We start from the raw sequence: 15,287 nt of genomic DNA, 5'->3' as shown, positions 1-15,287 counted from the left end.
TTCTTTCTTTCTTTCTTTCTTTCTTTCTTCCTTCCTTCCTTCCTTCCTTCCTTCCTTCCTTCCTTCCTTCCTTCCTTCCTTCCTTCCTTCCTTCCTTCCTTCCTTCCTTCCTTCCTTCCTTCCTTCCTTCCTTCCTTCCTTCCTTCCTTCCTTCCTTCCTTCCTTCCTTCCTTCCTTCCTTCCTTCCTTTCTCTGACTGGCTTCAACTCAAAGCTATTCTGTTTATTTTTGTACCCCTTGTGATTTTTTTTCTCTTTTTTTTATTAGTATCTTTCTTTAAGCACCATGATGACAAACATGTTTGTAGTTGGGTTTCAGTTATATAAAAGGACACGCTCCATCACCAATGCAACCTTCCCACCACCAATGCCCCCATCCCCTTTATCCCCAAACCCCTGCCTGTATTTTGTTTGTTTGTTTGTTTTGGGGTCACACCGAGCAGCGCTCAGGGGTTACTCCTGGCTCTATGCTCAGAAATCACCCCTGGCAGGCACAGGGGACCATATGGGATGCAGGGATTCGAAGCACCATCCTTGTGCATGAAAGGCAAACACCTTACCTCCATGCTATCTCTCCGCCCCCCACACCCCCACCAGTATTTGAGATAGCATTCTACTTCTCACTCACTACCATTGTCATGATAGTTGTCAATATAGTTATTTCCCTTTCTGATTTTTTATTCCTGCTTTCCAGGTGACAGCCATGATCACACACAGCTTGAAAATGGAAAGGACTTAGTGCGCACAACTGTCCCTTGGCCTAGTTTGTAAGGAAGGAGGAGAAACTGTGAAACGAGGGAGAGAGTTGGTAGCTCCATGACTGAGTGGCTTCACAAGCAGCTGCCCCATCTGTGAGGCACTGAACTGCTCAGAGTTGTTTGGGAACTTGGTCTTGGAACTTCTTAATGATATATTTTTATATTTTGGTCACATAGCCAGGTGGAGTTTTTTTGTTTGTTTGTTTTTGGGCCACACCCCGTGACGTTCAGGGGTTACTACTGGCTATGTGGTTAGAAATCGCTCCTGGCTTGTGGGACCTTATGGGATGCTGAGTATCGAACAAGGTCCATCCCGGATCAGTCCTGTGAAAGGCAAATGCCCTATAGCTCCACCCCCAGGTTGAGTTTTTTTTTTTTTTTTTTTTTTTTAACAAAGTAGCCTGATAGACAGACTGAGTGTGGTACTTCCAGGAAGGTTCCTGAGTGTAGACGGCACCACATAGATCGTGAGCTGATCTACTTCTTTTGTTTGTAGCTCACAGTCCTTCCCAGGCCTGCAGAAACTCATGGAAGCCCTGTTTTTTGTTTGCTTGTTTGCTTTGAATTTTTGGACCACACTCAGGGGTTACTCCTGGCTCTGCACTCAGAAATCACTCCTGGTAGGCTCAAGAGACCATATGGGATGCTGGGATTCGAACCACTATCCTTCCTGAATCAGCCACATGCAAGGCAATGTCCTACCACTGTGTTATCTCTCTGGCCCCTAAAGCCCTTGTTTTGTTTCTTTGTGGGATTAAACATATATTTAGGCCTCAAATCAACTGTGAAGCAAGCCAGCTTGTTCACTGCTTCCGCTGCTTTCAAGCTCTTCTTTTCCCTGGAGGGAAGTGGTTGGTTGGTTTAATGGCCAGTACATGGCTATTTCCTGTTTTTACTTCATTGTTCCCCAGAAACATAGTGAAGGACAAACGACAGGACACTTAAAGTGGCTCTGGGGGGGGGCAGAAGTATAATACGGGAGGCCATGCACTGTTCTTGCATGCGACGGTGACAGCCATGAATCTAATTCAAATCCTGGTATAATCCCGACATCACAGATCATCCCCCTGTGTCATCGGGGTCACTCCTGAGCACAGACTAGGAACAGCCCCTGAGCATCATCAGATGTGGCCAGCTCCCCGCTAAATAAAACCAACCCAAAACCTAAACCAAAAACAAGGTGGCTCATGCTAGTGCTTCTTACGTTTAGGCTTCTTGTACTACGTATACTGTTTGAAATGCATAGATTTTAAATTGAGGCAAAAGAGACACTTTAGCATTTTGTTTAGTTTGATTTTTCTTTTGTTATTACTCTTTGGGGGAAGGTTGGGCCATACCAGGGCTTAGTTTTGACTCTTCAGTAAGGAATCACTCCTGCAGGAAGGACTTGGGGGACTATATGGGGCTATATGGGGTGCTGGGGATTGAAACTGGGTGTACTGTTGATGCAGCTTGTATGGACAAGCCTCATTGAGCTTTCTGTTTAGTTAGGGATATTTTGAACTGTTTGATCAAAATTAAGTATTTTTAAAGCTAATTGAATAAAATTTAGCTCAAATTTTAAGAGTGTTTTTACAAGAACCACATATAATGCAGATTTTGTTGAGTTTATAAGACTTTCAAAAGCAAGATCTTTACTGAATGAAAACTAGATGACTGAAGATGAGACTTATAATTTTTGAAGAATGTCATTTGGGATCAGATTACATTTAGCTTAAATAGGCCTCTATGTTCTGGGATGACTTCTTTTGGGGTAGAAACCTTATACTTTTTTAATGTTTGCTTTACGATTTGGTAGTAATGTCCCAATTTTGCCAGATTTATAAAACAAAAATCGATGGCCAAGTCGACTCATTCATTTATGCTGAAAATTAAGACTGCTTTATCTTCAGTGATGTTTTATTTTCATCTCCATCTTTTTCAGTGGCACGCAAACAACATTGGTGCTGTGCTTTTGCAAGGATTGCCACTCTTAAAATGAGTAACAGTGATCACGAATGTCTAGTAGTTGAGAAGGAAATATTTCTGTCATCACTGATGGAAGCACTTCTTGCCATGTGTGGAGCCGTTTCCCTTGCACTCTCATCTCTTAGGACACACAAACTCTCCAGATCTTTCCCATGTCACCCCAGCATCCTCATCTCCACGGTCTTTCTCTTCTGTCACTGTAGCTGCTATTTCTGCTTTTTGGGGCCTTCTGATCTGACTCTATCTGGCGTCGCACCCTCTGGGTCTGGCCTTTGCAATTAGGACTACAGATCACTGTGTTTGTCATGCAACGGGCAGGTCCTTCTCTTCTATGCTTTGATCAGGAATCAAGGTTTTAGATTTCTTGACTGGAGAGTGGAGCAGGACTGTTTGACACCCAGTTTACTCCTTCTGTGACTGTCCTGTGGCTAACGGTCTGTCTGAAATCTCTTTTCTCTCATGAGTGTTTTCTCCCTTATCAAAAGGACCATAAGCTCCAGTTTTAATAGAAATCACCTTTGAATCATTCAAACAGTAGCAAACCTGGCTCTTATGTTCTTTGACTTTAAAGAAAATTAGCAATTTCTTGTTTGAGTTTAGAGCAGTGCTTTTCAGTGTTTTTCCACCTCTGGCTCTGCTGAGTTTGTTTTCTTTTCTGGGCCCTCCTGTACCATTTGGCTCCTGCAACTTATGCTAGAATCCTCTCTCCCATTCATGCTCGGTGGGACCATCTGGCCTCTGTTTTTTTTTTTTTTTTTTTTTTGCAGCATTATTCTGGTTACAGGACCTCTTGTTTGGCTTTAGTGGTTGTTGAATAAAATGAAGGCTTCCTTTTAGAGATGCACTATCCCTTTTCCTCTATACTTTCTACCTTAAATCTTCTTTCATCTTCTCTCTATAGACTGTTAGATTCCATCCCCATTATAGCTTGTTTGAGTGGCTGTGCATAACCTAATTATATGTGCTATTTTCCCATCAGCGGACACTTATTTAGAAAGCCTTGTACAAGAGAGTAATGTAGAATGCTCAGCTTAAGACATTTTGTTTTGTTGGGAAGAGATTTCAGTAATTAAATACTGAGACTTGGCCTTGTAACAGCTTTACTTATGAAATTTAGCTGGAGCTTAGCATTCAGTTTGTTTTAGTTTTTTATTTAGTGACTTAAGGATATTATCTGGACGAGCATAATGATATGCTTGTACCTTCTTGATGCTTTTTATTAGCGAAAGATGCTCTACTAAGTAGGATTAGGGAAAAAAATTGTAGAATTCCCCCAGCTCCTTTGGGTAAGCTGGTAAATTAGGATAAATTAAAAACAAAACTAAGTAATGAGTTATTTATTTCATAATAGAAACTGCGTGGTAGCGGTGTTGCTGTTGAAACAGGAACAGTCTCTTCAAGTGATGTAAGTACATTCCTTCTTAATTTGCTTTCCCAATACCCCGAATATGTTGTTTTTTGAGTTGCAGACATCTAAAATTTTGAAGACGCTTAATAGTTCTGTAAATATAAATATCTGGGTTTCATGTCACTTCCATTAGGTTAATGACAATGTAAAAATTAAATGATGATCTATAGCGATTGCTCTCTCTCTTAGTAAACCGGAAACTCGCTCTTTCCTGTTGCCCCTTTTATAGGCTACTTTAGAATCAAAGCATGAGTCTGAGTCTGGATATGCAATTGGAGCATATAATCTTAAACATGTTCTTCATCTTCAGCTGGCTGATAAACCGTACAATGATAAACACGAATATTAAGCTGAGCATTTCAAGTGCCCCATGCCACAAAGACTTGTTACTTGCACTATCCTACTCCAGGTCTCATGTGACACTCTTGAGTGTTTGGGTATCTCCCATCCTTTTTGTCTTTTGGGCAGGTTGCATAGAGCCCAAAGGTCATCAGCATTAATCACAGCTCCTCTGGTTCCTTTCTTGGTTAGAGCTGTTTTCCCCATTTGGGAATATGCTTTGGCTTTTGCTATCCTCAAAACACATGAAGAACTCAAGAACTCATTATGTTTGGGCCAGTTGAGGTAGATCAGCATTTGAATTAGTTGAATGGAAGAAATGGGAGTTAGGAGGAAACAAAAGGTGACGTGCTTTTAGTTTTATTGTAATGTCTCCAGAACATTGGAAATCATTTGGGAAAATATCTTTGGAGGCTAGCATGTCTTCAGCCTACTTAGTAGGACCTGCATGAAGTCCTGTGACGCCAGGAAGTTTGTATCCATAGCTGGCACTTGCAGGATCTGTGGACCATTTCATAGAGGTGACGGTAGAACTTGAGCAAACTGCTATGGTGAGGAAAGAGTGGTGTGGGTTCGACTTTCGGTCCCGGGTAAGTGTTTAAATTGGGAGTGTCTAAACTGGCATTTTGCAAAATGGCTTAGTTCATCTTTCAGACAAATCTCCTGGTGGGTTTTTCAAATGCATTTGAACCATTTGTCTCAGAAAAGTTTACATCAAGAGGTAAGTCCAAGTACTGGTGACGTAGTGTTCTGATTCACTTTCTGTTCAGAGTAACGGAATCACAAAACCCATATATGGAATTGGCCATATCCTAGTCAGAGTGGTTCATCTGATTCGCCATATGCATTCATCCCACTGGAATTAATATCCGGGGTAATTATAAAAAGAAGACGGCCTTTGTTTCCCCACCTTCTTTGCACAGTGTTCTTAAGTCCCGAATATATCTTTCCAAAGGTTCTTTCTTTGTCAGATGGCTGTGACTTGGAACTCAGAATTCTTCAGTATGTTCAGAGTAGCGTAGACTTCTATTTTAATCATGGAATTTGAATTGGTCGCTGCTATTTACTTAGCCTGTTCTATGTGCGGGACAGCATTTCATCCACTTTACCCTTTTGTCTCCTTGAATATCTGCACTCATTCCTAACGTGGGTCTTACCATCAGTGACATTTTGTGGCTGAGCTGGGCAGGAAAGCAATGCCCGCTTTTTCTGGGTCAGGGCGAATATAGTGGTGAGAACACTTCCTTGCTGACAGGCCGTTGAACTGTGATGGGAATCTTGAAGTGATCCCCATGACATGTAGCCTGTTCAGATGTTCAGTCAGAATGTCTTGGGCTGGAGAGATAGCACAGCATGTGGGCACTTGCCTGACATGCAGTGGACCCTGGTTTCATCCGTGGCATCCCATATATGGTTCCTTGAGCACAGTGAGGAGTGATACCCGAGTACAGAGTCAGGAGTGAGCCCCGAGTGTGACCCTAAAGCCCTTCCCCTTAAAAAGAAATAATCCCTTGTGGCATGTGCGCCTGGTCTTGGTTTCATCCTGGCCCTCTAGGACCTCCCAAGCATCCTCAGGAACAGCCTGAATCCCCTGTTTCTACTGAGGGGGAATATGAGGGGCAGTGTCCAGATAGCACTGCGTCCTCAGGCCCTGTGCCCAAACACTGGCCGGCTGGCCATGTAGCTCTGGGAATGGCCTAGTCTTCTGAGGCCCCATTCCTCTCCTCCAAGTTGCATTTTGTATGTGGGGACTGTGTCTGGAATCCCTGTCTGTCACTTTCAGAGCGCCTGGCAGCTATTTTGCAAACTGCAGTGTGTGGTTTTGCCACTTGATGTCAGTCTAAGAGTCTCCCACTATTTAATGAGCACCAAGCCTGAGTAAGGGAGCTGAATTGTTTAACAGGGTCATGGAAGGAAGCGTCTTCTGAATCCTGGGTGGGTCTGCCGACATTTTCATATGAATTATATTTTCTAAATGAAATTTTCAAAAACCACACAGTGTTTGTGTAAAAAAATAGAAAAAGCATACTGGTGAGGTGTTTTATCATATTTCTTCTACCTGCCATTTTCAAAGTACAGCACTGAAAACATTACCCATTTTTTCCCATCAAACCCCTCCTTCTCAAACCAGCTAAATACTATCTATGTTCTTGGAAGCTGTATGCAGAGCAGTCATGTAGAAAAGAGTTATATTATGTTTTTCATCATTTTAGCTTTTAATAGAGTCTTCATATTTATCTAAGCAAACCATGATGAGAAATTGAAAACAGCAGAGATTAGGACATTTATAAATTAATAGTGGTTTTTTTTGTTGTTGTTGTTGTTGTTCTGTTAGATTGTGCCGTGTTCATGTAGCTATTTACCCTAGGTCTTTTATGAAGAAGTCTTGTGAAGAGCAGTAAAGTTTCTCGACCTTTTCTCACAGTGGCCCCTTTTCTACTTGTTTCCTGTGGGCCCTGTCTGTCAGTTGGCCCCTAGTCACATGTCCTGAACCCCATTTTTATGAGATTTTGCATTTGTGTCCCCCTTAGAATGTCGTAGCTGGGAGTGCACAGGGTCCATATGATGCCCTGCTGAGAAATGCTAGTCTAGAGTGTCTTGTTTACTCAAAGGACTGTGGGTACAAGTATTTTAGCACATGTATTTAGTTTACATACATTTTATGTATTTTAGTATATTTACACATATATGTGTATATATAAATTTAGTGTAGAACTTGTTATTATTTCCTTTTTTATATAAATCATTTAAACAGCATATTTCTTTTTGATGAGAAAAGTTTTGAAAACTTTTAGTAAGTTTCACAGATAATTTGGCAAAACTTTTGGCTAGTAAAATAGTTCCTTCCTTCACTCTCTTCTTTTCTTTGCTCATTATTTTATAATGTCCCGATTTGCTTGACATCTAGAGTGAGATTGTATGTCACGTGTCCTGTCCCCAGTACTCTCCTTCACCTCAGCTCCTGAGAAGGTTGTTATTATGACCACCGTTACCATGGATTTGTTTGCCTGATGTTGAATTCCATATAAGTGAAACCATATCATATGTGCTCTTTATGGTTATTTATTTTTTTGCGGGGGTGGGGAGACACAACTCTTGGTGCTCAGGGATTACTCCTGGTGGTACTCAGGAATCACTCCTGGAAGTGCTTAGGGAACATGTAGGATGCTGGGGCTCAAACCCCAAGTGCCCTAGGTGCTGTACCATCTCTCCAGCACCCATGTGCACTCGATTTTTTAGAAAAAGAGATTATCTGGCCTATATCCTCTGATGTTACTCCTGGCTCTATGCTCAAACATAATTCCTACAGTGGCTGCATGCAGGCAGGTGCCTTACTGGTGGTACTATCACTTTTGCCCCACCACATGGCCTCTTAATGTGTCTGAATGTTCTTGTGCACTTTTCACACTGATATGTATTCTTGCTTTAATTAGCAGCAGTTCCTTCTCTTATTGCTATATAGTGATCTATCAAATGAATATTCTTTCTGTTGGATCTTTGGATTGATTCTTGTACAGATCTAATCACAAAAAACGTTATTGCGAGTAATCTTTCAAAATTAATTTTTAAAATCAAGGTATATAAAACATTTAGAATCAAGTTCATAATACTGTTGCTATTTATTAGGGATAATCTTGCTGTGAACATTTTGCCCATGCTGTTAGGTAGATACAGTCACTTATATCTGGAGTATTTCATTCGAGAACGAACTCCGTAGTAGATCATATGTGAACTTAGGTCTTGATAACATTCTTTTAAATATGTTGAGAAGAGTAACCGTCTTTTAAAACCAGGTTTTCTGTAGTGAGGACACCCTTTGGTTAGACTTAGGCTGTCCCTTGCAGCAGGAAAAGAAATCTGCCCCAAATCTAACGAGGGTGGACTAACTTGTTAAATTCCAACAAATCATACCACCTTTCAAAGTTATGTCTTTTAGATATTAGATACTATGATACCCATGGATAGCATAAATGGGTAGAATAAAACGAAAGTTCTGGTATCATTAAACATTTTTATTTCTGTTTGAAAATACTTTGAGAAATATGTATGTTAATCAATTTAAATATATTTTCTTTAACAGGTTTTGCTTGTTTATTTTTGGGCCACACCCAGTGGTATTCAGGGCTTACTCTTGTCTCTATGCTCAGGGATCACTCCTTGCAGAGCTCAGGGCACCAGCTGGGGTGCCGAGATGGAATCCATTTAGCTCTGTGCAAAGCTTTCCCCACTATCCATATTCAAAATCAATGTCAAATAATTGTGGTTCTACGCCATTTAAACTAATCCTATCCAGGAAAGAGTCAAATGAATATCTGAAAATTTTTTGTTAAGTCATTTCAGATTCAAGTAGTATTTTTTACTAAGCAAATCACTTCAGCAATTTAAGTGAAAAATTAGATTTTCTCTAAGAGCTCTTTTATCTCGATATGTTATTTTCTAGTTAAGAAAGGTAAGGGCAGCTCCAAGATTGCTTAGCACTTTATATGAGTTCCAAAATTGAGCTGACTTAAATTTAAGAAATGCTAGACTATTTAAATTAAAAAAAATTTTTTTGTTGCTTGAGATTCTGTAGCTTACAATCTATCAATGTAGCTGATTAAAGTTTTGTTTATTAAATTTCTCTTGCTCTCCATTTGGTGCTGGCTGAATTCCTTTACTTATCCAAACAGTGCAAAGCAAGAGGGTTTGGAGAGTCATCCATCGGAAGAAGGGAGAAACTGGGGTTCAGAACTTGCCCAGTCTGATTTGTTTCTAAGCTTTTTCTAACACCCACACCTCTCTTATTTTGTTTTTCATGGATATTTTTAATTATGAAAACCTGTAATCACAGTAAAACCCATATCCAGTTGTGAAGAAACATGGAAAGGCAATAGGATGTTTATCGATCTGTACCAGAGAAATAATTCCCTTGTTCCCCATCACCATGTATGTGGCAACTGGCATGATACTAACTGTGCAGTTTCAATTGGATGAGAAAAAGAGCTTCCCTCATGAGAAGCAAAGAGGAGAGCCTGCAGGAGGCCCCGTTTTGCACCAGGCGAGGGTAGCCCCTCTGTTCTGGGGAGGGAAAGCTCTCAGAAGCGAAACCCAAAGCAGACTGGGGATGCGCCATTGTGAGACTTCTAAATGCCTCTTCTCTCGACCCTTGTCCTTGCCTAGAGTTCCCAGTATGTTCAGTGCGTGGCCGGGTGCCTGCAGCTGATGCTCCGGGTCAACGAGTACCGCTTTGCCTGGGTGGAAGCAGACGGGGTGAACTGGTGAGTGCCCTTTGCTTAGAGTCGTGACGGGAGGGCTTCTCTCCCTGACATTTACCGAGAAATTAATGCAGCTCATAACCCAAAGGGAACCTTTGCTCCTTCGAAGATGTCTGTTGATCCTGGGCTCTTACGAGCCTTCCTAGAAACCCAGTACTACCAGACTTCATATTTCTGCTTGGGCAGTGCTATTTAAAAGGTCAAGATCTCCTAAAAAACAAATGCAGAATAGAACTAATTCTGGATACTTGGGGGAAAAAATGTCTGGTGGTAAATACAAACAAAAATCAACAGTGAATATAAACTCGTGTCTGGTGGTAAATACAAACCAAAACAATAATGAATATAAACTATTCTGTGTCATGCTATACAGTTAAACTATTTTTTCTTTTTTTTTTTGGAGGATTAGGGGGTTTGGTGCCACACCTAGTAGTGCTTTCCTAAGGGCTTGTTCCTGGCTTGGTGCTCAGTGATTACTCTCTGCACAGCTTGGGGACTTTTTGCAATGCTGAGCAGGGATTAAACTAGAGTCTGCTGGTTCAAGACCAGCTCCTTCACCCCTGTGCAATCTCTCTGGCCTATAATTAGACTCTGCTTTTTCGAATTGTAGTTTGCAGGCCCAGAAAGTATAACATTGAATAAAATCATACCAATAGACTACTTAATCACCCTTGGCCCCCCCATAAACACATAATCCTATTTTACTGCGAAGAGACAATTTATTTCTTCATACTAATTTCTATTATGTCAGTTATTTCTATAGTTACTGAAGATACTATTTCTCTACTAAAAACAGTCCATACAGGCTGCTATTTTATGAACAGACGATTGGTGATTGAGTAACCTGAATTTATTCAATTACCTTGATGTTGTGATAAAGGTTTAAGTTGGTAGGTGCATCATTGTATTCCTGTTAAGAGACTTAATTCACTATGAAATTTTATTTAAAACTTTTTTGGGCCATACCCAATTGTGCCCAGGGCTTACTCTTGGTTTATTGTTCAGAGATCACTTCTGGCAAGGCTCGTTTGACCATATGTGGCTCTAGGGATTGAATTTGAGTTGACTGCTTGGATGATACATACCTAATCCCTGTACTAACTTTTCAGCCCTAAAGTGGGTCAACTAGTTTAAGTCTTTTTGGTCAGCATTTTAGATACATTATGGGGGGGGCCACACTTGTTGAGGCTTAGGTGACACTCCTAGATTTATACTCAGGAGTCACTCTCATAGTGCTTAAAGGACCAGACCTGACACTGGGGATCGAGCCCAGCTTGACTGTGCAAAGAAAGCACCTTTGCTTATCCAGCTAGGTTAATGCAGCTGCATTATCCCTCTGATTATCCTAGATAATTTTTAAGTATCATTTCTGCAATGAAGGGATACTTTAAATTGTAATGAACTTCAGTATCCATTGACTTATTAATAAAACAGTAATTCATTAATATGCAACTTTCAGTTTATTTATATTTATTTAACTCTTACTTTGGTCAGGAAGAAGTTACCATAATTCACAGTTTACTAATTTTAAGAATAAGAGCATTAAGAGTAAAAAAATAGGGGCCAAAACAATAGCACAGAGGTAGGGCATCTGCCTGGTACGTGGATTCCCAGCATCCCATATGTTCCCCCGAGCCTGCCAGGAGCAGTTTCTGAGTGAAGAGCCAAGAGTAATCCCCTGAGCACTGCCAGATGTGGCCCCAAAACAAACAAACAAAACAAAAACAAAAACAAGGATAAAAAGATAGTGACAAATAACTCTTGAAATTTAATGGTACCTATCATAGCAAACCTTATAGTAATGACATTTATTCTGTAGACATCATACAGTAAAAGCAAAGAATTATGTATCTTTTTAGCAATTGGTGTGGTCTTTGTTTTTAATATTGAGCATTATATTCAAGTCCTGTGCTAAATGGCTGACATTGTGAAAATAGCAAACCTCCTTGTCTTTAGAAATAGATTTCTCACTGGCCAGTTCTTGAGTTTGAGAAAATGCCTTTATGATGGTGGTATCTGGAGACATTTTAGCTTTACTTATGTGACCGGTTGCCCGTTACTGTGAGAGGGTCAGATGTCTGCCATTTTGATTTATGCCGTGATTCAAACACCAGCAAGCTCAGTTTATTGTCATAGGATGGGAATAATGGGAGGTTTAGGCTGCAAGTCTCCGTGTGCTGTTACCCTCATGATTGTGATTCCTGGTGGTCACAGACTGGGCAGGGCTGGGGAAGATGGCACAGGGTGTCCAGGTGCCATGTGTCTGCTTTCTTCTCTCAGGCCTTGGACAGTCAGGCGTCCCCCTGCAGTACAGTGCCAGCTTCCTTTTTTCTTATTTTTTTAACTTTTAAAATGTTTTTGTTTTTGGGTTACACCGGTGGTGCTCAGGGGTTACTCCTGGCCTGGCCCTGTTCTCAGAAATTGCTCCTCGCAGGCTCAGGGGACCATATGGGATGCCAGGAATCAAACCACTATCCATCCTGGGTCTGCTGCGTGCAAGGCAAAAGCCTTTGCACTGTGCTGTCTCTCCAGCCCCACAGTGCCAGCTTCTCAGCCGAGTGGCTCCTTTAGCTAACTAATACCCCTGGTTTATATGGGAGATTGTCAGCTGGGGACCCTCAGCAAGTCCGGCAGCAGAGATCCAGGGAATTTTGAAGGAAAGGGGTGTTCGTTTGAGTGTCATCACACAGACTTGTAGACACTCAGGCCAGCGAGGCACCTGCGGATTCAGGACAAGGCTGCTGTCAGCTTAGGGTGATGCTCCTAGGGCTGGTGCCACCCTCGAAGCAAATTTCCCAGGAGAGCTTCTGGTTCTGGTCCAAAAGTGACCCACAGAGATGCGTTTCTAGTTTTCCTGCCTTCTGAAAGGATGATTCTTTCGGATGGAGGAATAAAGAGGATGCTTCGGTCATGCACTCCTAATATATGCTTATTTTTTCTTTATACTGGGGACAGACCTACAGGACTGGGTTCACAAGGCTTGTGCTTACCAAGCCCAGACCCGACTCAATGACCCTCCACTTATCTCCCCACCCCCCTGTTTTGTTGTAGTGCTTAGGAGACACAGGACTCCTCTAATTCTTGGCCAGTTGGGCTGGCAGGTCAGTGCAGTGCTGCTTGAGACACCTCTGCAGTGCTGGGAGTCCCCAGGGCTGCACCCTTTGAAGCTGGCTGGGGTCCCTGTTCTGTCAGGGATGGCACTGCAAGCACCTGAATCCCTGCACTGTCATTCTGACCCTGCCATTTACTCCTGCATTATCCTAGGTGATTCTAGCCTCCATTTTAAAAAATTAAAAACATAGTCTTTATTTTATTTTGTTGTTGTTGTTGTTGTTGTTTTTGGGTCACACCTGGAGTTGCTCAGGGGTTACTCCTGGCTGTCTGCTCAGAAATAGCTCCTGGCAGGCACGGGGGACCATATGGGACACCGGGATTCGAACCAACCACCTTTGGTCCTGGATCGGATGCTTGCAAGGCAAACACCGCTGTGCTATCTCTCTGGGCCCATAGTCTTTATTTTTTTATAGCATAGTTGGGAGTGAGAAATAATGATGAAATAATTACTACTTTAAATTATAGGGTATAAAATCACCCAAATTCCAGTTACCTTAGATTCACAAAGGGGTAAATAGAGCTATATGGGGATTGTAAAGTAAGTGTCACTGTATTCTAGGAAACCTCCTCTTATTGTGCTTCTGTTTTCCAAGTTAGTGTTTTTGTCCCTCAGGGACCTCTTTATTTTAATACACAGGAGCTTCGTTTTGCTTCCTTGCCTTATTTCATGGAATTACTATTTGGATAGTGAGAGCTTAATTTTTTTCAGTTATTATAGATACATTTTTATAGGCATATTTTGACTTTTAATCCTTTGTACTTCGAAGCCTTCTTGCAAAAAGCACCAACCAAGTTTCCCTGTAAGCTTTAGCTGAGCAAAAATCTGAGTGCAAAAATCTTGCTGCATTGCTGTTTATCATTGAGGTGCCCTCCTCTGGGACCTTTGATTCTGGTCTTCAGCAACTCTTAGCAGTGAGCATTCCTCAACCCTCTGTTCATTCAAACATTTTAATTTTCACTGAGAAAATATGTGAAGAGCTGTTGACTAGTCATAAATTTAATAGGCTGGCTTTCTAAAAACATCTCTCCCACTGTGCAAAGGCTAAGAAATGCAGCTATTGTCCCTGACTTAGGAGAGCAAAATTTAGATTCACTGATATGGATTTTCTTCAAGAGGAGTGTGCTGGGCAGATGAAATTTAGGCCTGAGTGTGTCTGCTACTCAGACAGCACTTGGGTCTCTGGGATTTAGCAGGAGAGCCTCATAGATAGAACAGTTGTCTGTCTGGCGTTTGTGTCTTTGTGGGTGTGAGGTGGCCCTTGCTTGGCTCCAGCTGTTACAAAGTGAATCCGACCTCTTTGGAATTTTCACATCTGGGAAAGAGAAGATGCTGTGGGTGGGGGAGACTGCCAGGGAAACAAAGAGGGGCCATTCGAAGAATCTCCGTCCTTCCTTCTTGGAATCAGTCCTCAGCATGTCCTCATGGTGGGGCAGAAATGATGACTGGACCCCTCAGCCCTGTTCCTTCCAGTGTCCCAGCTTCCTTACGAACCAGAATAAGCAGAAAGCCACGGGAACAGGCAGCAGGATTGGGTCTCATCAGATGCCACAGTTTTATAGTGAGTTGAAAGCCCATTTTAAACAGCTAGAGTCAAAGGACTGAAGGGAGAAATCAAGCCTGAGAAAACCAAGGACCACAGCACAAATCCAACTGTATAAATCATGAAAGTGGAAGCAAGCAAGAATATGGTAGTTCTAAATCATAGAAACAAGTGGCAAATTTTATTTAGAGCTGGGTTGTAGGTTGCTTATGTTGAGGCCCTGGGCTTGATCCTTAGCACTACAAAACAATCTTTTTTAAGTTCGCTTTTTTATGTACTATCTTTTATTTTTTTAGAGCTGTGTGTGTGTGTGTGTGTGTGTGTGTGTGTGTTTTGGGCCATACCTGATGGTTTTCAGGACTTACTCCTGGTTCTACATTTAGAAGTTACCGTTGGTAGGATCAGAGAACCATATGGGATGCCGGGGATTGACTAGATACTCATCCACTGTGCTATCACTACCACTCTGTCTCCTCGAGCAATTTTAGGTTTTCGTTAAAAAAAAATCACAAGATGTATTCTTTTTTTTAAAAAAATGTAAATTTTTGTGCTCGCTTCGGCAGCACATATACTAAAATTAGAACAATACAGAGATCAGCATGGCCCTTGCACAAGGATGACACAGAAATTCGTAGTGTTCCATATTTTAAAATAGAGAAAAAAATGTATAAATTCTTTAATTGAGTCACACAGTTACAACGTTGTTCATGATTGAGTTTCAATCATATAAAGTATAATACCCTTTATTAGTGCACATTTCCCATGATCTCTACCTCCAGTTTTTTCCACTCATTTCTGCTTTCTCCCCTGTCTACCTCTGACAGACAGCTTCTCTCTCTCTCTTTCACTCTCTCTCCTTCTCTCTTCCCCTCTCTTCTTTTCTTTTATTTATTAAATATATTTTT

The 15,287-nt window shown here is 41.4% G+C and overlaps 1 protein-coding gene and 1 non-coding gene across 3 annotated transcripts in view; both read left to right on the top strand.

Annotated features, from left to right (window-relative positions):
- ATP6V1H (ATPase H+ transporting V1 subunit H) overlaps positions 1-15,287 on the top strand; it is an 89,714-nt gene that overhangs the window by 24,626 nt on the left and 49,801 nt on the right. Inside the window, exons 7-8 of one of the 2 annotated variants that reach the window (XM_049781917.1) lie at positions 4,077-4,130; positions 9,633-9,730. In XM_049781917.1, the coding sequence (XP_049637874.1) occupies positions 4,077-4,130; positions 9,633-9,730 (152 nt within the window). The remainder of the gene's footprint in view (positions 1-4,076; positions 4,131-9,632; positions 9,731-15,287) is intronic. The other variant, XM_049781918.1, reaches the window with a different exon arrangement.
- Positions 14,930-15,031, top strand: LOC126021716 (U6 spliceosomal RNA). The gene has a single exon (XR_007500203.1). It is a non-coding gene; the product is annotated as a U6 spliceosomal RNA (small nuclear RNA).

The sequence above is a fragment of the Suncus etruscus genome, chromosome 10 (assembly GCF_024139225.1).
Source record: "Suncus etruscus isolate mSunEtr1 chromosome 10, mSunEtr1.pri.cur, whole genome shotgun sequence".
Lineage (NCBI taxonomy): Eukaryota > Metazoa > Chordata > Mammalia > Eulipotyphla > Soricidae > Suncus > Suncus etruscus.
Note: the sequence above shows the minus strand (reverse complement) of the source record. Positions and strands in the feature narration are given on the sequence as shown.